The following is a 22,400-nucleotide window of genomic DNA, read 5'->3' on the forward strand; positions in this document are numbered from 1 at the left end:
GGTGACCGTGGAGCACCTCTGCCCGGGAATTTCCTAGTCTGTGGGCAATAAAAACACGGCGTCCACTCACCCTCTGCGCTTTCACTGGGAGCTGCAATCCTGAGCTGTTCCTAAACGGCCATCTTGGATCCACCCCCCCATTTCATTTCTCTTAATAGCTAGATGAGATTATGTTTTACCAGTCTGACCGATAATACGTAATTTTAATCATTCTGATGACTCACTAGAAAACTAGGGCAATAAATGTAATAGCTGATTAAATAAAGTTCAAAAGTAGAGCCTCGGGTTCTTGCCAAACAGTATGAAATGACCTCAAAAATAATCATCAGGGTAGACATATTTCAGAGAAGAGATTTGAGAAAAAGACTGTTCTATACACATTTACTTGGCATTGTTCAAGGCAAGAATCTCTCTTTTTTTCATTTCTATTTGGAGTGCAGCCCCATGTGAGGTATGTGATACAACTAAAAACACAATTTTCATTGTTTCACGCTCTAGACTGCATGCTATTGGTATATCAAAAATAAGACTATGAATTAAAAATGACAGTCCTAAGTAATTCTTGCCAGTTGAAAAATTAGCCAAGTTGGAGAATATTGTTTCCACCCTACATTTGTATATTTAGAGAACAGCCTCTATATGTCTTTTTTGATCTATCTTGAATGACATCTGAATCAGTCCATATACATTTCACTTCCACATTCCATGTCCACATATATATAAACATGCAAATGTAAGGTGAAAACAATATTCTCAACAATATATATAAAACATATACACAAATATTTTATTCTTCTAATTGTGTGTGTGCACACACAAACACACATACCCCATTGCATCAAACTTATAAGAAGCATTTATAATATCTATTAGCATTGCTCATTAGAAAAATAAAATGTTAACTTTATCACTTATTTGACATGTCAGTAGAAAGCTGCAGAAAATCTTAATTTCTTTCACTGAAATGAAAATAATTTATAAATGTAACTAATCTGCATAATAGTTCTGTACTTGGGTACAGAACTATTTTTTATGCAATCTTGGCCTTGGAAACTAAATCTCTAAGTATCACCAGCCCTTGTAATCTTTTCCTGGGTCCATTTGCAGATGATCTAGCTAACCTCATGCCTAACAAGGCTTAAACATTTTCACCTGTACACACTTTTATTTCTTTCAGCCATCTCCCTTTCTGAGGAGTTCAGAGGAACTTTGCACTTACAAAGCACTTGGAGGAGTTATTTACATTTCTTTTTAAAACATTTTAGTAAGACAGTGGAGTTGTAAATAGAGGTTTCACTAAGTCTCCCCTCTCTGACACTATTATCTGAAAATGAAAATAAGTTTAAATATCAATTTTAAATTTTCTGATGAACCTGTCACACCTTTCCTTCCATGCTTTTATACTGGCAGCTGGATAATTATTTTGTATATCAATAAGAATGCACTAGTTTCTACAAAGTATTAGATAATACAGGGATAATATAGGGATGTATGAATTAATCCCTGTCCTAGAGTCATATAAATTCTGTTAGAAAAGACATTTACGTATGTGAATAACAATTATAGAATATAATAGCTGTCACCTTGATGGTATGAAAAATGTACATGAATTGGAAAACTTAATATAGTTAAAATATTTATATCACCCAAAGTGATGTACAGATCAGATGCAAGCCCTATAAAATACCAATGGTATTTTTTACAGAAATAGAAAAAAAATCCAAAAATTCACCTAGAACCACAACAAAACCCGAATAGCCAAAACAAACTTGAAAAAAGAACAAACTTGGGGGCTCACACTTTCTGATTTCAAAACATATTACAGAGCTATGGTAATCAAAACTGTAACATACTGACAGACATAGAATAGAAAGCCACAATAAAGCCTCACATGTATGATCAAATGATCTTCCATGAGGGTACTAAGAGAACGTAAAGGGGAAAGGATAATCCTTTCCACAAATGATTTTGGGAAGACCTGAAGTGGTACAGCTGCTATGGAGAACAGTATACAGGTTCCTTAAAAAATTAAAAATAGAATTCCCATATGATGCAACATTCCCAATTTTGAATATTTATCTCAATGAAATATCTGTACTCTCATGTTCATTTCAGCATTATTTACAGTAACCAAAAGGTAAAAAGAACCTGAATGTCAATCTTCAGATGATTGAAGAAAATGTGATATATATGTGAATATTATTCAGCCATAAAAAAGGAAATCTTGTATATGATACAACATAGAAGAACCTTGAGAATATTATGCTAAGTGAAATAAGCCAGCCACAGAGAGATATATACTGCATGACTTCATTTACATGAAGCATAGAAAGTACTTAAACTCATGGAAATGAAAGTAGAATGGTGGTTGCCAGGGACTGGGAGGACTAAGCAATGGAGAGTTGTTATTCACTAATACAGATTTCAGTCTTGCAAGTTAAAAAGTTCTAGAGATCTGCTGTACATCATTGTGTTCATAATTGGCAATAATGCACTGTACACTTAAAAACTTAATTGGGTAGATATCATATTATGTGGTACCACAAGAAAACCATACAAATTCTAGGATACGTTAAGAAATATGACAACTGCTAAAAGTGTGATGATCTATTTTTTGCTTTTCATTTAGTGTAAACCAAGGACTTTCTGTTAAACTGAGCTTTGATCATTTTAATACATATTATACAGATATATTAAATATTTATGAAGGTGTAGGACCAAGCAAGATTTTGAGAGGTAAGTTGAAACAAATATATAATTACTTATGCAAATGAAAATATGTGGAGTAATATGTTTTCCCTTTGATTTTGAAGTGAATGTTGACTTGAAACTTACAAAACTCAAAAGAAAAAAAAACAGAATTGCTTCTCATTATAAAAATTAGAAAATTAGTACTCTGTGATCTTCATAATAAAACAGTTACATTTTAACAATGTGGTCCTCTAATTAATATCTTAAAAATTATGTGAAAATTGTCAAAGAATTATAATTATATATCTGGTTACCATACATTGTTTAAATGTTAGTCCCAATTAACCAAATTCAGACAATCCCTGAAAATTACCATTCTGTTTGTCTCTGACATTGCATAGGTTATAAATTCACAGAGGTGCTGTCATTTTTGATGTGCACCCTGCTTGTCAGTCTCCTGCAGGCTAATACTGATAAAGCGTCTGAAACATTGTCTAGCCCAGGAGGTAGGCTCAGTAAATGGTAGCTGTGGATGGGTGGTATTGTAACTACATAACCATTTATCATTATACACGGACAGGGCTAGAAGCTGAAAAGAGGGCAGGGGATGTCCTAGTAATATACATTTGCCCATGCCACTTTGTTTCACCTGGCCCCAAAGTGCACAGACCTATTCAGAGTAGCTAGTGGAATTAGGAGCAAAATTCCAGGAGGAAATAAAATGAGGATGAGGTACAGAATATGGAAATAAAGTAAAGGGAATAACTATTTTTCTCGTATGTTGGAGAAATAGTTAAGTGTTGAGCTAAGATAAGGTTGGTGACACCTGTGATTAAACTTTATATAATAACTATTTTAAGAACTTTGCCTTTCAAATTGTATTTGTGGGTAACGAAAAGTGAATCCTATTTAATGATTTGAGAAATATTTAACCATATGCTAACAATATCTCATTTTTATTAGGTATTGATGTGTGGTACTCTGCTGAATAATCAATGTGCATTTTCTTATTTAATATTTTCAACAAATCTGCAAAATATGTTTTACAGAAGAGTAAAATGAGGTCTAATATGTTAAATTACCCTAAGTTCACAATTACATATGTTGAAGGCAGAAATTAAACTCAAACTCTCTGACTTGAAAAACAATACGATTATTCTTTGTGCTTTAAAAGCCCAAGTACAAATATCTTAACAAGTATATATAAAACATGTGAACTCATGGTAAGTCACATTTGCTCTTAAAAAATGGTCCAAGTATTTCACAATCTATTTCTATAGCTGGTAAATGCAGTTTCTTAAAATTATGATCAACATAAATATTTACATAAGTGGACAAATAAGCTACTTCATATAAATATTTCCAAGGACTAATGTGGCATTAATAAACTTTAGCATATATTTTTCACTTGCACTGTCTAAAGGAGTGTTGTCAGCACTTCGAGCTGATTCAATAAATGCTCTTCCAAACTAATTATGTAGGTGTTATTAATAATGTCTACAGAAGATAAAATCTAAATTTGTAGAGGTTGGGGGTAAATAAGTGGTAGGCACAAGATATTCTCACTTTTCAAATACTATGATTTATCTAAATACTATTTTCAGATGTTTAGGGAGTCAACAATTTGTGAATAAATTTTAAAATAATTAGGCATGGTGATGTGACTAATGCACAATTAATAAAAAAAAAATAAGAAACTGAATATCCAAGCAGAAAACATCTATGAATGTGTAGTTACAGTATAATAGGTAGTTGCTTAATTTTAAGGTATTTGAAATAAAAAGAATTTATTTTGAAGTTTTAAAAATTAAATATTTTAATTATAATCTAAAAATATCAGAAAATGTATTGGGTGTTAAATTTTAAAGTTAACAATTCTAACTTTTTCTAAGAAAACTAATAATATCTTACCTTTGGCATCTAGCACAAAGTCTGGTGTATTGTAAAAACTCAAAATTTGTTTATCTGAATTAACACCAATTGGTATATATTTTTATCACATGGTATTATAGTATATAATCAATGGAGACAAGCAGTATTTACCATAACTGTAAAGTTAATTTGTATGAAAATAATGCTGATGCTTTTATTCTCAAGTCACAAGCTCATCTTTCCTTAAATGTTTTAGCAATTTCTTTATGTGAAACATGGTTACAAGGTTTGCTTTCATTAAGTTCCAATTCAAAATATATAATCTCAAATACTGTTATTATTTGTACAATATAGGAAAAATATAAATATTTTACTTAGGGCAAGTTGATTGTATAGAGACAGTATAAGGAAATACAAGCATCTATTATCATAAAGTAGTTGTTACATATCTGATTGAGTAAATCAGCATAAACAAATTATAAAGGTATGTTTCCAGTCATTGTAATCTATAGTTGTGATGTGAGAGTTCTCTAACTGCTAAAAAGTATCAGAGAAATATAGACATTACATAAACTGACAGTGCAGTAGTTTTCAAATAATTATGAAAATTGAAGTAAATCAAAATAGAGTGCTGGGAAACTTATTTCAAAAGTATTTTCTTTAAGTTGCAGTGATGAAAGTATAATATTAAATTAAATAGTCATAATAATTATTAATACTTCATATGAAAGGGGTAGAAGATGGTGAGTGAGCTTGCTTAATTTAGCTTTCAGAAAAATCTATAAATGTTTGTATGCATCTTTGAGGAAAGACAACAAAACTGCCTGGGTTAGCACACTGAAAACGGTTTCAAAATGCTGAGCCTAGGAATTGTGTTTCTGAGTGCACAGTTGTTATGCCATTCTTTATATCTCAAGTGCTTAGGTGGTACTCCATTCCCACAGGACTGCTGACAATATATTTCTAACACTGTAGCTTAACATTGTGTACGGCCATGCTTATACTGAGGCACACACAAGTGTGCATAGCTATAGTCAAAGTTACGTAATAAACATAGTGTATATTCCTGAATTCCCAACTTAACCTACAACAAAAATAATCACATTGCATATATGGAATTAATATATGCAAATATTATTCAAGGCAAAGCATTTTCAATAAATTTTGTGATTTTATTAGGACACTTTTATGTATACTCAGAAGCACCCATACACTCACTTCTGTTGATAGGGGTATATTACGTGGAAAAGTTTATTTTAGCAAGCACTAGCTTTGCTTAAGTCATCCCTTCCAGAAGTTCTCAAAGATTCCCCAATCATACTGGCTGGCAAAATTAAAGATTCATTCCTCAGTACTCCCATAGCATTTTTCCCTTATATAATTATTTTATTGCTATTCTTATTTGTTTATTTATTTATTTATTTATTTTATTTTTTGAGACATAGTTTTGCTCTTATTGCCCAGGTTGGTGTGCAATGGCCTGACCTCGGCTCACTGCAACCTCCGTCTCCTGGGTTCAAGCGATTCTCTTTCTTCAGCCTCCAGAAATAGCTGAGATTACAGGCGCCTGCCACCATGCCCAGCTAATTTTTTTTGCATTTTTAGTAGAGGCGGGGTTTCACCATGTTGGCCAGGCTGGTCTTGAACTCCTGACGTCGGGTGATCCACTCGCCTCAGCCTCCCCAAGTGCTGGAATTGCAGGCATGAGCCACTGCACCTGGCCTATGGTTATTTTTATTAACTCACTAATATGAATTCTTCTAACAGAGGAAACTGGTTATTTCTTTTCTATGTCATCAGCACTTGACCCCATACTAAATTCATAATGAGCACTCACTAAGATGTGTTGAATATATTAGAAATTCTTTTTATAATAAAGATGGTAGTCTAGTTGCAGCATTTTCACTCTTGTAAATTGGATAATATAAGTAGTTTGAACTAGATCTGTTGAATCACACTGTGTAGAAAGTTGGTCTTCCCTGTCCATTGCTCTCTTTCCAAATTCTCCACATCTTTATCATACCTTTCACAAACCTATCCACCAGAACCTTTGCTGTTAGCATAGAAATGATGAGTTAATTCACATTTAAGTGACTGCTTGATAAGTCGGTATAAATTGCCATCCATAAAAGTTTTAGATTTTAGTAGAAGATGTTAGATTTTCTTAAGGAATTAATGTCAAAAATTATTTTATCTGTTATGATATATTAGGGGGAAAGCCATCCTTTAAAAGATATTAGGTAATTGGTTTTTTTTCTTTCAACAGAAACCCTGTCGCTTTTATGTAGCCAAATTATATTACTCTGTTTACTCACATCTTGACATATGCCTTCAAATATTGATTAAAAATCTCCTATGCTTTGGTACAATGACAGAGGTACAGAAAACACTATATTATAATCTCATCCTTTTCAAGGTTTACAGCCTAGTTGGTGAGATAGAGAAGCAAAAGATAGAATCCATTGAACATTTAGTATTACCAGTCACTGTCTCACATGGGAATTACTTTTACTCCTTATCACAAATCTTTATGGGAAAAGTGTTGTAACACTACGGAAGAAACTGAGGCATAGAGAAGTCTAGTAAGACATGGAACCAGGACTCAAATACGGATGCTGGGGCCCCTGCTCTTAACCACTTCCCTCCATTACTCCCTGGATCTGTAAGATAGGTGGCTTTCACTGGATCTGTGGTCCTCGAACTCTTACTAAGCAAGGAGACTTTAAGAATACCTGGTGAAAATTATATTAAATTTCTACAGAAACATATTCTACACCATTTTAGGGAGTTTGTCTGAAGCAGGTTAATGGAACTCAAGGTAAGCTCCTGGACTTTTTTTCTTTTGAGAAACAGTCTTGCTCTGTTGCCAGGCTGGAGTGCAGTGATGCGATCTCAGCTCACTGCAACTTTCACCACCTGGGTTCAAGTGATTCTCCTGTCTCAGCCTCCCAAGTAGCTGAAACTATAGGCATCCACCACCACGCCCAGCTAATTTTTGTATTTTTAGTAGAGACAAGGTTTCACCATGTCAGCCAGATTGGTCTCAATCTCTTGACCTTGTGATCTGCCCACCTCAGCCTCCCAAGCTCCTGGATTTTTAGACTAGTGCAATTCTATTAGATAACGTGAGAATTCAACACACTACGAAATCCAACACACTAAGAGGATATTGAACCACCAGCCATATTCAAGGCCAGCCAGAAGTCATTGTCCAAGAGAATTCCATTGCCATGGAATAAAAAGCAAAATAGAGGCAGGTAGGTTTAAAGCTAAGTTTCTAGACTGTTCACATCCCTTACGTGACTAACACTTATGAACTCCAAAGGTTTGCAATATGAGAGGTATTTAAATTACACAATTATGCATGCTGGCATGGCAACAGTCTAAATAATTTATATAAGTCTTCATGAAAAAACATTGAATGCATGACGCATGTTTGGCGTGAAAGCGTTAAGATGCGAATTAATGCTTGTTCATGATGCCCTTTCTATTAGATTATATTGAAATTACATTGCATGTATCACAATGTTTCCTGATTACTACATAATCACAGGATATCCAATAGTTCATAAAAATGTCTCTTTTCAGAACTCAATAAATTACTGTGGTTCATTTTCTCCTATCTGCAAGTATGGTATTTTTTATAGACCTGAATCTGATGCACTGTTCAAATTGTCAAACTAAAATGCTAAAGCATTATTTCTAAACACTTTTTTTTATTATCACCTCCACTAAGAAACCTTGTAAGGCCTTGTTATTTTCCAACTGCTCCTTGTGAAAGTCTAATATTTCATATACACTATATTCTGTGTATCTGTTCATGGACTCTGGGTATATCTGAGGTTTACACGTTTAAAAATTAAAACTGTTTTTCTCCCTAAAAACCAATTTTTACCCCCCTAGAGGCAAGATCACCCTATCTGAAAATGTATGTGCTATACATTTTTATAAAAACAAATTTTATGTAACAATGATTTAGTAAAGCATCATTTGAAAGCTTTTTATAACCTAAGTACTATACTAACGCTTGACAATCAAAAATGAAAAACAAAACCCCCTAAGTAGCATATACTCAAGACAGAAAAATGTTACAATCAATATAAAATGCTGCAGAAACAATCTTAAGTCACCTTGTATTATTTTGAGGTCTTATAATTACAAGCATAAAGAACCAAAGAATACTCTTTTTTTCTATTATTTTTATCCAGATTAAGTCTCTGTGAGTGTGACACAATAGATACCTGACAAAGCTAAGTTGACTTTAAGTTTTAAAACTGCATAACTGATGTTTATCAGGCAAACTTTGTCAGTAAATGAATGCATCTTTTCTATGTATATGTAGTGTATGAAGCTAATAATTAAAAATACCTTTTTTATCAAACCATAAATATGTATAATAACTTGAGGTTTTCTAAGTTTGAAAGAAGAGATATTTCAATTAAAATAAACATAAGACTAATGCTTTTAGCTAACTAAGTGGTATCAGATAGATATTTGGATAGATCAATAGATTGACGGATGGATGGTTAGATAGATGAATAAATTGAAATACACATATAACAGTTATTTACTTTATTTTGTAGCTTCTCTTTGGGAAACTAATCCTGGCACGATAAGAATTTTTTCCAACCAAGTTACTGCCACCTTTCTTATAGAATCTGATGAAAGTTATTATATTGGCTTTAATGCAACATATACAGCATTTAACAGCAGTGAGCTTCATAGTAAGTATTATTTACTTTATAGCTTTTTAAATTTTTAGATGCTTTAATGTTATAATGAAATTTTAAACATATCAGAATCTAAAATTTTCATGGTGTAAGTTTTTAAATGAGTATTTTTATATGCATCTTTCTCTTCTTAGAACTTAAAAAGAAATGAGAAATTAGAAAATGGGGTTTACATTTTTCAAAGGAATCAAGTAAACAATTTGAGAAAACTTATAAACCAATATAAAATCAAATTAAAAATTTATTTGCTGCAAGCATTGCAAATTATAAAATACCAGCATAAAACTAATTCAGAGAAAGTTCTACATAAGCTTAATTTGGATCAAGGTATTAAAGTTAGTAACAGGAGGGAGAAAAATATGGGACAAAATTTATGTGGGTGAACCAATGGAGACACGATGTAAAACTTCAAGGACAAGAAACTTACATTTGCTAATATGATGATGGAATATAAGAACCATGTTAATTTAACACAGCAACAAAAAGCTGTTTTTAAAAAATGAATTAGAATGCAACAATTAAGATTAATTTTAAAAAGTAATGATTTTGTGCATGTCACTCAAGTATAAACTGTATAAGATTAGATTATTTTCAATAGAGCCTAATACAACTACTCATATTGTGGGCTAAATTTGTTTTTTTGTTTTTCATTCACAGATTATGAGAAAATTAATTGTAACTTTGAGGATGGCTTTTGTTTCTGGATCCAGGATCTAAATGATGATAATGAATGGGAAAGGATTCGGGGAAGCACTTTTCCTCCTTTTACTGGACCCAATTTTGACCACACATTTGGCAATGTGTCAGGTATAATTCATATTTAATTTATAAATCAAAAGGATATTAATTCATAAATCAAAAGGAAAGACATATGTGTTGTTCTGCGATTTATAGTGAGCAGTATTAAATGCAAAATTCATTTTAGATTTTTTTAAATTATGGATTAAGTAAATGAAAAATGGTAACTAAGCAGTCAAGTCAAAGTGAGTGTGTTTCAAGAAATATGTTAGTTTACCCTATATGTTCATAAAATGTTGAAAAGTACACAGAGGCCAATAGAGACAAGACTAGGTTATTATCCTAGACTAACCACTTATTAACTAAGTAGACTTGTGTGAGACAATTAACTTTTCTGAAATTTGCTCTATTTTGTCTTAATTTCATTTTCTGACTGCACATTGCTAGTGCACAGAAATAAAATGGATTTTTGAATATTGATCTTATACCCAGCAGTAGCCTTGCTGAATTTGTTTGTTAGCTTTGATGTTCCTTTGAAGAATTCCTTAGCATTTCCAACATACAAGATTGCATAATTGTGAAACAAAGATAGATTTGCTTCTTTGGGAAGCCCTATGGAAGTCTGATTGTAAACCATGGTGATAGGATAGAGCTGTAATTTGTAAGTACATTTTTCATCTGAATGAGATATTAGAAATAGATGCCACGTGGAAATATTAGAGGCAATAATATTTTGCTGAGAAACCAGAAATCATGGTGAAATATTAGAAGGTAAAGAACTTGTAGTGGGAAGATCAGTCATGAAATTATTGGAAAACATATTCATAATACCAAATATAATCATTGAAATGAGAGTTACAAATCTTAGAAGGAAAGCGTAAAGAAAATTGCAAAAGAAAACAGAGTGACAATTTGAGCATTTATGTAATTTTCTGATGCAAAATTCATCTCATAATATTACTTGCTGATAGATTACTGATGAGAACACTATTCTGTTCAAACAAATAAACATTAAAGGCCAACTCTAACCAGCTGTGGTTCTAGGCATTAAAGATACAGGTCACACAATCACTTCCACAAAGTCTGTCCAAAAACTTCCAAATTCAAATCTTTTTTTCCCTTAAATATTCTAAGTACCTCTTCTGTTTTTTCTATCACGTAGCATTATATTTACTCACTTATTTGTTTCTTTGTACCACAATATTCTTTTCAGGAACAAAAACCTACTCTCTTTTATCTTTGAATTTCTAGGACATGTATTAGTCCATTTTCACACTGCCATAAAGAAATACCCAAGACTGGATAATTTATAAAGAAAAGAGGTTTAATTGACTGACAGTTATGCATGGCTGGTGAGGCCTCAGGAAACTTGCAATCATGACAGGAGGCAATGCAGACACGTCTTACACGGCAGCAGGCAAGAGACAGTGAGTGTGTGTAGGAAGAAATACCAAACATAAATAAAACCATCAGATCTTGTGGGAACTCATCATCATAAGAACAGCATTGGAGAAATTGCCCCCATGATCCCATCACTCCCACCAGGTCCCACCCTCAACACATGGGGATTATGGAGATTACAATTGGAGATGAGATTTGGTTGGGGACAGAGAGCCAAATCGTATCAGGCATTCTCAGTGCATGAATCTAATTAACATGCAAAACTATTTTTGAATATGCAAATAAATATCTACAACTTTGATGCAAGTGATTTCTGAAAAATTATTGGCTGAATAAAATAGTCTCTAAAGTAAATAAAAACTCTAAGCACATTGGCATTGTAATTTGTTATTAATGGCCACTTCTATTACAGAGATGAATATTCTTGTTTTCAGGACCTGAAAAGTAGGTGGTTGATTTAATATCAATTGTGAGTGACATTTAGTTAAAGGACTTTAAAGAGTTAATTTTTTCAAGATAAAAATATATCTGACTTTTCCTACTTCTTTAGACAATGGCATCCGTAGAATATCAAAATATGGTTCATCACACTATTTTAACTTAACAAAAATAGTTTTTAATAAAAAGTGACTACTTTTAATCTATTTCAGAGTCATCAGTAAAAACCCCTTCAAGTGTATTATTTTGTTCTTTTATGTAAGGAGTGTTTATTGAGCTCCAGGCCTTATTCAAGTCATTCAGAATATATCTGTGAACAAAATAAACCAGATTTTCTGCTTTCATGAAACACAAATTCTAGCAAGAAAAAAACAGAAAATAGTCATTAATTGTTTCTTGGTGTGTTAAATGTGAATAAGTGCTTTGGGAAAATGTGAAGGTGTGTAAGAGGGTGGGGAGGGCAGGGGCTGAGACATTATCGCAAGTTAAAAGAGGATGATCAGTAAGTCTCATGGAAAAAGTGACTCTTGAATCAAAATTTGAAGGAATTGTAAGAATTATCCACACAGATTATTCCAGGCAGAGGGAACATGAATATTGTAAGGTAGTTTGTGGGAGGGCAAGAGTATTGAAAAGAGACTGGCAGATGGCCATTGCCTAACCAGAGCAGAGGTCATGAGACTCAGATCAGTGGGAGTGAGGTAGTAAGAAAAGGTCAGATTCTGGATATATTTTTTAACTGAAACTGACAGGACCCAGCTAAATGAGTCACCAGAGTGAGCCTTCACATAAAATATGTGCTCTATGTAAATGGCCAATTCCATAAGACAAAAATGTTTAGTATTGAAGATGATATGAATACTGTCATACATAATTCATCCTCTTTGAAGAAATTATTTCCCAGAGCCTGATTCTCCATGGAAAAATGACTAATTGCACAGCTGAATACTAACCCCTCTGTGATAATCACCCCAAGCCTCTGAAGGGGTCTGGCCTAAAATAGTCAAATAATCTATCTTTGTTTTTCTCCTTACCATAATAAAAAAGTTTCTACTAGGAAAAGAGTGGTTAGAGGAAAGCGCAAAAAGCATTTGTATCTATTGACTGTGACAGATACCTTTTATGTAGTTGAAATCTTTGATGTTCAAATTATCATTTTTCTACTTTTATGTCATCCTAATAAGAGATAAAATAATCCCACTGATATTTGAAGAGTATAAGTACATTACAGGAGAAAATGGTTTCAGATTGACAACAGATTAAATAACTAGGGAAATAAGATGAAACTGACCAAAGTGAAACAGGTTGAATGTCAAGTGGAGGTTTTAAATAGTTGGGTCTAAAATGAGGTCTCAGGAGAAAGTGGAGTAGCAGGAGTTATTTAAAATTAGACGAGTCATATAATGAGGACAGATAATAGGGCTTAATAGGTCCTCTCCAACTCTCATACCTGTGATTTCATAATCTACCAGTCATTCCTCTCCAAAGGGTATTTTTTTTCTAGCCTGCCTTTTTTATGTGTCAGAACATCCTATCTCTTAAATAAAAGAGGGTTAAATCTCTCTTGATGTTCCTCTTATCCAGGCAGGTTTGCTGTTTGTGGTGTTGTTTTGTTCTTTGCCTTTACTTAAGTGACAAGAAAGACTAAATGAAACAGATAAACTTTGAATTAATACTGCCTTAGATAAGAACACCTAAGACTTACCTTTCTAGTCCACCTGAAGAACTCTCTCCTGGTGGAGCAATGGCTTCTAAATCTCTGCAGTGTCGGCAGTCAGGGTTTCTCTGTACCTCATAGAAGAAAGGGAATTGGTGGAGAAGGTGGTGTTGAAGCCGGGCAGCATCTTGAGGTGCTCAAAAGTGGCCCATTTGTTCCAAAGTCTCAGGAAAAATGAGGTTGGTAATATGGACATAGCTCAAAGAAATTGCAGTTGTTTGGATTCCTGTGGGAGGTAGTATAGTTTAGTAGTAAAAACCATTAAAATACAGACTCTGGAGTCTCAGCCAGTTTTAAATCTCAGCCCTGCCATTTAGGCAAGTTTCCTAACTTCTCTTTCTGCCTCAGTTTCCTTATCTGGAAAGTGGGGTTGATGACAACAGGACCTGCCATTAGAGGCATGTAATAAACATTAAGTTGATTGTTATGTTTAGAAAAAACTCAGAAAAATACCTGGCACATAGGAAGTGCTACATAAATGTTAGGTATTAAAATTACTTTCTTTTCATGCCACAAAAGTATTCAAGAGACATAAATTGGCTGTGGTACTGTTCTAAGTCATATGTTGGGGAGGAAAATAGTTACTCTGCTCAACTTTCAAAATTATATTAGTTCTTTTAGATATCTTTATTTAATTTAGCATATAACCTTTTCCTGAAATAAGTGTAACTTTAATGTTTTAAAAGTAATATTTTTGTTTTCTTGTATTTCCTGTGATGTTGAATTTTACAAACTAATATTACTATCTAAAATTGATAGAATCTGGCTGAATTTGGGCTATGCATCAATCTAATCTTTCAATAATATTTACTGTGTTCGGTTAATTTTACATATGTACTAACAAATCATGAAACAATTTGTCAGCCTTTTTCCTTCTCGAGAGGGATCTCCAGGTTCTCAGGAAGTTCTACCATCTCTCCAGTTTCTGCCATCTCTATATCAGCATCAGCACATGCTCAGAAGTTTTGCTTTTTTTTTTTTTTTTTGAAAGTTAGTGATTACTTTTATTGGTTGTCACTATTATTGTTATTGTCTGAGTTTAGTGGTTTTCACGGCTTTGTGTTTCTCTTACTACTGCCCTTAAGCAGTATGTTGGATCACCCTTATCTACTTCTTGGCAACATCATGAGCAAATATTATAGTTGTTTAAAAAGTTACAGTTTTTAAGACTAGCCACACTTCTAAAACTCCAGTCTAAATCAGAATATTAATATCCTATCTAATTCTGTGTCTTCCCTGCACCACCACCACCACTGACTTACTCCCCATTCCCATCTGCTCAGGCCAGATCTGTGGTCTGAGAAGGTTTGCTGATCTTTTCTCCTTTTTTCCCTATTTGACCTGGTACTCACACTTCCAGGGTCTTGTGGGTGGGAGGTAATTGTCAGAAAAGAAGTTAAAGACAAAGACCATTGTCTTCCTTTTCTGGTGCTGTTATAATCTATATGCATCCTCAGTGATGGCAGGTGCAGAATGCAGGTCTTTTCACAGTTTCTGAGAGAGTGTTGGAGGGTTTTCTGGAGACTCCCTCTATGACCGCTACATGGCACCATTCTCTGACAAAGGTACATGACCCCTCTCATCTCTGCATCCTCCACTCACATTCCAGTGATGATCCCACAGACTCAGTTGAGGTCATCACACTCCATAAACAATCTTTTGAAGTTTTTCTTTTTAATTGGGATGTTGGGTAGAGAGAGGTTAGGTTCAATTCATGAGGAAATAAGCAGGAAAAAGTGATGGAAATAAGTTTTAAGAAAAACCTGATAGTTCAAAAAAGAGATTCGTTGTATGCTTAAGATAACAAAATGTATTCAATTTCCTGGGGTTTATTTATTTATTTATTTATTTAGAGACAGGATCACTTTGTCTCCCAGGCTGGAGTACAGTGGCACAATCATAGTTCACTATAGCCTCAAACTCCTGAATTCAAGAGATACTGCCACCTGAGCCTGGGATCACAGTTGCATACTACCAGACCCAGCAATTTTTTTTTAATTTTTTGTAGAGATGTGGCCTCGCTATGTTGTCAAACTCCTGGCTTCAAGTGATCTTTCTGCCCTGGACTCCCAAATTGCTGAGATTACAGAAGTGAGACACTGTGGCTGGCCAATATCCTGGGTTTTAAGCTGACTGAGATTCATTCTAAGAGCTCTAGAAGACATTTCAAGGATGTTGAAAGATTTTAAAAGAAATTATTTTTCACCATATAAATTCCCATATGGTTATGAGAAATATCTCTTTAATTATTTCTTTTTTTGTAGAAATTTAACAAATTTAAAAGCAGAGCAAGTCTAACAAAAATATATTAAACAGTAGACATCTAATTCATATTGAGACAAAAAAATGAATGAGCTATCTTTTCTTGTTCCCAAAAGTTCTAGCAAGTTTAAAAAGTCACATACAAACATAAATAAAATATACAACAGGCTGGGTGCAGTGGCTCACGCCTGTAATTCCAACACTTTGGGAGGCTAAAGCAGGCAAATCACCTGAGATCAAGAGTTTGGGATCAGCCTGGTCAACGTGGTGAAACCATCTCTAATAAAAATACAAAACTTAGCCAGCCATGATGGGTTGAGCCTGTAGTCCCAGCTACTCAGGAGGCTGAGGCAGAAGATCACTTGAACCCACAGGGGGCAGAGGTTGCAGTGAACTAAGACTGCACCACTGCACTCCAGCCTGAATGACAGAGTGAAACTCCATCTCAAAAAAAGAAAAAGAAAGAAAAAAAAAATATATATATATATATATATATATATTGCACAACAGAATATACTGAGTGACACCAAAGAAGTACAAAGTACCACTGAGAATTCAAAAGAAATAGTCACTTTTAATTGGGGGGCTTTCTGAAGGAGATGACAATTTGATTTAAATGACCTCAAAAAATTGGTAGGATTTCAACAAGATACAATTGGAAGAGGAAGTAGAAGGACATAAAAGCAAACGAAAAAGAAGACCCAAAGTGTCAAAAAATTTCTAGGTGTTTGGAAATATTAAAATTATCTAATATTGCAGAAGTGCTGTATGTAAATAGATAAATTACAAACGCAATGGCTGGAAAATGTCATTAAGGTCATAAGACGGGGGCCTCAAATATCAGACTATATTTGTATTTGGTTTAATAAGAAATAAAGAAATAATAAAAGATCTTGAATAATGGGCCAATTTGTGCATAAGAAAGCATTATTGAGCAATGGTGTAAGAGATGATTCCCATGAAGAGTCAGAGAACTAGAAGTGAGTTGCCCTTGGAAGTAGTGACAACGATGGTCTGTCTTCAGTAATAGTTCCATATGTTGGGAACTATTCCATATTACTACTCTGTCCCCCGTGAGATAATCCAACAGACATACTGTGTGAATCTGAGTTTCCATACTTTAAATGGAAGCAAACTGAATGTGCAACTTTTTGACAGCTTCTCAAATTAAAAGGCAAACTGAAACTGTGCCTTATTTAAATTATTTAAGGAAAAAAATGATAGATCATCTTGAGAAAATTTAGGAGAGATATAATAGTGGCCTTTAAACTTTTGTAGAGCTAACAAATATGTCATATTGTAAATAGTCCCACAAGGCAAAATTAGATATATAGGTGTATATAAGCTTATTTGTAAAAAGAAAAATAATTTTCTAATCATGTTGAAATGGAATGGGCTACCTTGGAATCCAATAATTTCTTCTGCATCTGGCAAGTGATCTCTTTAGGCAAAATGTCATAGATGAAATTTAAGGACAATTAGTGGTTAGACTAAGTACATTTTTATGTAACTACAAATCTCTACTCTTAAACTTTAGCATTTTGTAAAGGATTTTATCTTCTAATTTGTTAACTAAAGAATTTAGCTGATATCACTAAATAGTAATTTAATGTTATATATTATTTTACTATATTCAATAATATGCTATTCTATATGATATTTACTCTAGGAAAAATTTATAAGGGACTATAGTCTACATAATTAATCATGTTTTACCTGATCACTGACAAAAAAAAAAAAACTCATAGTGTCATATTTTGATCATACTGAAAACTCCAAATATATCACTGCATAATAAGTGAAAAACAGATTCAAAATCTTTCAAATTATTTGTAACTATTGACTGTGAACATGGCCAAACATAAATAGGAGATAATGTGTGTTTTTATAATTGTAGCTAATTAGGAGTATTTCTGAATAGACTAACCATTTGAGTATTTATTCATGATATTCAGTAGTATTTTAATTACTTCTTCCCCAACTATGTTCTAAGTAATCAAAAGTAAGGTAAATTCAAAAGGGGTTTGGAGTTACACATTTAGAGAGTGGATTCTGGGACCTCTTTTCTATATCTAAGCTACTCTTCTCCATTCAGTCATATAATTAGAACACTAACAAAATAGCTAAGATATGTACTCATGAAATATTACAGCATTACATAAAATAGGAGTAATGTGTTGATAATATAAAATGTTAAACACATTATTATTTTACAGTTTGTCATCTAAAGCAAAGAATGTATACATATTACATTTATTAAGCCACTTGTCCATAATTCCACCTTGATAGAACACTCAATAATTTTCCCTTCATTGGTCTAAATATGCATTGATATATCTACAGGCAGCTCCACTAGCTTCTTTCCTTTATGCCTTGTTCTTACTTTGTTTGCATCTTATAAATGAGTGAGTTTAAAGCTTCTATGCAACATTGACTACATTTTTCTGTTGGAAAGCACAAGGGAGAAGATGCTTGATTTCAAGTAAACACTAAATTTCAGCATCTCATAAAAAATTGCTTTCCAATCAAATTAGATTAACTCAACAACGTATTTGTTTTATGTAATATTTTGTTGCATGATTCTTGCTTCCTGTCATAATATGTGAGCAGCAAACTAAGAATAAAATAAATTCCCCTTAGACAATGTTCAAGATGTCGTTATCCCAACAGCTCTTCACAAACTTCAAATGACTGAAATCACTGGTTGGAATAATGAATTTTAGACCAGAAAGCACTTTATGCAGTGGCTTGTGCTATTTTTAAAGCTTTAATACGGATTAGCATGCTTCCTGCTCCTCGGTGATGTGATTAGTTATCATTCAAAGGAATAAAGGAAGATAAGACTTTTAAAATAAGGCAAGTTTTTATTTGGAGATTTGAAGTGTTCAGTGAAATATAAAACTGAAAGTCTTAGAAACTTTTAAATTTGCCTTCAAATTTGTATTTAAATATGTGTGTGTATTCTGAGTTACCCCACCAGCATGTCTAAATATCCTCATTTACTGATTGTCTCTAAAGATGTGAATTAATCAAAATGTCTAGTAAACAAGAATGAAGTCAGGAATTGAATTAGAAAATTTAGTGACTCATAATAAGTCAGAATTTTATATATCCTTGGTGACTCTACTTCAAGGCTCTTGTTTAATAAAGTGGGAGGCCCAGTGTTAAGCTATGTTTGTCAATAACAATCTATTATGGCAAAATGCTGCTTTTTGAGCTCCAGTCTAGTGTCCTGACCACTATATCAAAATATGTTTCCTTATCCTTTCATCTTAAAGTTTTCCTATCCTGCTTACAAAGTCGCCATGTCACTCAATGAAAATTCAATACTTAAGAGAAATAAAACTTATTTTGTTATTTTTCTAGGATTTTACATTTCTACCCCAACTGGACCAGGAGGGAGACAAGAACAAGTGGGACTTTTAAGCCTCCCTTTGGACCCCACTTTAGGACCAGCTTGCCTTAGTTTCTGGTATGTTGTAGATACCTGTTTAAATCCTGTCTTATTTAACGGGTAACATTGCCTTGCTAAGTCCACCAGGCTCATATTTCACTAAAATGTTGGCTAAAGTTTTAATGCATGTACTATGACTTTCCCAATTGGCAAGCAACAAAACATTGATAGGCTCCCCTCCGCATCCCCAGCAACTCCAAAACCCAGGAGGAAAAGGGTGTTTCAAAGAAAGTAAAGAATTTATAAAAGCTCTGAAATTGACTTATTCCAATGTAGTAGGAATTCAAACATTTTTGCTTGTTTCCAAACTAGGTATTACATGTATGGTGAAAATGTCTATAAATTAAGCGTTAATATCAGCAATGACCAAAATATGGAGAAGACAATCTTCCAAAAGGAAGGAAATTATGGAGAAAATTGGAATTATGGACAAGTAACACTAAATGAAACAGTTAAATTTAAGGTTTGCAAAGCATTTTGTCATTTAAATTTGTATACTTTTTGTGATAATACAATTATATTTAGAATGCAGTGAAAAAAAATAATTTGTTTTCTGAAGATAATCAACTCACTTTTTCTACTTGCCCAATCTACTTCATATCTTATCTTTGAGTATTTTTTCATTTATTTATTAGCTTATTAAAAACCATTATTGAGGAACAATGTACTAATGAAAATACAGCTTATAACGGTCCATAAAATATATTGAAGCCTTTTACAGTATTTCAGCTTCCTTTAGCAACTTTCCAGCATAGGCCAACCATTTATATCTACGTCCTCTGCCTACCTACAATTTTCAGCTCTTCACAAATCCCACCTAGGTCAGCCCTGCCCATTTCTATGTCTATGCTCATCAGCATCCACCCACTCTGCCCAACTCTGATTTAACCTCCACATATTTCCTTTAGAAACAAAGTCTATGAGCTGTATCGTTGGGAAGTCTCTGATCATTTATTTCACATTAAGGTGAATTAATTTTTCAAATAACACTTTAATGTGTTCTCTTCCTGAGGGTCTTTGCAATTAAAATATGGCATAATAGAGGCTATTAGTTTGACCAAATTAATAATGTTTTAAATGGGTAATTTCAAAGAAGACAGTATCACTTTCGGACGATGTATATTTGGAGAAACACTGCCATCATCAAAGGCTTCAGATTTTCCCCATGATTTGGTGTAAGGTAGGCAATAATTAATGATTGTCAATTGTGTGCCTCATGTCTTTCTTTCTTTCCTTCTCTTCTTTTTCCCTCTTCCTTCTGATTTGATCCTTTTATAGGACATTTCCTCTCCAATTTTGTTTTCTGGTAATTCAAAAAAGGGCAAGGGAAAATGGAATGGCCAGGGAACAAAGAAAAAGCAAAAGTGGGGAAGTCAGTGTTGCAGTGACCAAACTTGGCTACACTCGCTGAGCATCTTTTCTAAGGTGGTATAATTGGATCCATTTTCTCACAGCTCATCAGGTGGTGCAAGAGTGTCAGCTTCTACAAATGCGTGCACTTTGGCTTTGCCATTTTGTTGTGAAATCATGAGCAGGTCACCATAGTCTCCTTGAAATGTAATTAGGCCATATGTGTAAGGAAGAAAACAATACTTAGAATACTGTCTGGCAAGAAGGAGGTGGAATGAATAAACAAATGAGTGAATAAACGAGTGTTGAAAATTAAATAGGATAAATGTATATATGCCATGTGCCTTGCATAGCAATTAGCATATAGCAGACATTCAATTTATGTCTTTCTTCTCCTGCATAGCACAGGGCCAGGAAAGTACAGCTAAAATACCCACTGTCCCTGAGAACCTAATATGTTACCTCTGACCTCTGGACCTTTCTTCGAAGAGTCTGGCTCTGTGTCCTCTGGGCGTCATCTTTACAAAATATTCCATATCAACACCCTGGGTGAACTGTGACCAGTAACAGCTGGCCCTGAATGACCATTTTACACTCATACTTTTCTCTTGTCCCCTCCATCTTCATGTAAATTACCTAATCTGTGTGTTTTCTCTTCAGCCTTGTATGCTCTAAGAAGGCAGAAAGCCACCTGAATGTTTAATATTGCACAAAGAAGAAATTTGGGAGAAAATTGCTTTCTCCTGCCAGATGATATGTATGCATGACAGATTACAATGGAGTATGACAATATCATAAGAGAGGCACAGACAGACAGAGAGACAGAAACTGTAACAATATTGCCTAACTCAGAAGGAAGACACCATTGGAAATTTAGCCAGCATGAATACATAATAAAAGTGTTGTATTCAGCAGAAGGATTTAAAAAGCATGATCTGTCAATGTAGTTAGAGGTGACAATATTGATTCTCTAGAGGGCATTGGGCCCACAGGAAGAATCAAGTCAGAGAAGATTAGAATGGAATCAAATTGTTTCATATGCCTCTCTGAATTGCAGGTTGCTTTTAATGCTTTTAAAAACAAGATCCTGAGTGACATAGCATTGGATGACATTAGCCTAACATACGGGATTTGCAATGAGAGTCTTTATCCAGAACCAACTTTGGTCCCAACTCCTCCACCAGAACTTCCTAGTAAGTAACCTTCATGTGTAATTTGTCTTATTAAACAATTAATGTCAGCTGTGGAGGCTTACAGCTATAATTCCAGCACATTGGGAGGTGGAAGCAGGAGGATTGTTTGAAGCCACAAGTTTAAGACTAGCCTGTGGAATATAGTGAGACTCTGACTCTACAAAACAAAACAAACAAACAAAAATTAGCTGGACATAGTGGCACATGCCTATAGTCCCAGCTATTAGAGAGGCTGAGGCAGGAGGGAGGGCCTGTTGAACCTGGCAGATTCTGTTGTGAGCTGTGATCATGCCACTGCACTCCAGCCTGGGCAACAGAGTAAGACTCTGTCTCTAGAAAACACACACACACATACACAGGCTTGAGCCACCGCGCCCAGCACTTTGGGAGGCCGAGGCGGTTGGATCACGAGTTCAAGAGATCGAGACCATCCTGGTCAACATTGTGAAACCCCGTCTCTACTAAAAATACAAAAAATTAGCTGGGCATGGTGACGCGTGCCTGTAATCCCAGCTACTCAGGAGGCTGAGGCAGGAGAATTGCCTGAACCCAGG

At 34.1% G+C, this 22,400-nt stretch overlaps 1 protein-coding gene across 3 annotated transcripts in view; it reads left to right on the forward strand.

Annotated features, from left to right (window-relative positions):
* Positions 1 to 22,400, forward strand: part of TMPRSS15 (transmembrane serine protease 15) — a 135,170-nt gene that overhangs the window by 43,587 nt on the left and 69,183 nt on the right. For all 3 annotated transcript variants that reach the window (XM_037742433.1, XM_037742443.1, XM_037742438.1), the window contains exons 9-14: positions 2,630 to 2,736; positions 9,147 to 9,287; positions 9,951 to 10,100; positions 19,216 to 19,321; positions 19,616 to 19,766; positions 21,711 to 21,846. In XM_037742433.1, coding sequence (XP_037598361.1) covers positions 2,630 to 2,736; positions 9,147 to 9,287; positions 9,951 to 10,100; positions 19,216 to 19,321; positions 19,616 to 19,766; positions 21,711 to 21,846 — 791 coding nt within the window. The remainder of the gene's footprint in view (positions 1 to 2,629; positions 2,737 to 9,146; positions 9,288 to 9,950; positions 10,101 to 19,215; positions 19,322 to 19,615; positions 19,767 to 21,710; positions 21,847 to 22,400) is intronic.

This window comes from Cebus imitator, unplaced genomic scaffold (genome assembly GCF_001604975.1).
Source record: "Cebus imitator isolate Cc_AM_T3 unplaced genomic scaffold, Cebus_imitator-1.0 Scaffold7, whole genome shotgun sequence".
Taxonomy (NCBI): Eukaryota; Metazoa; Chordata; class Mammalia; order Primates; family Cebidae; genus Cebus; species Cebus imitator.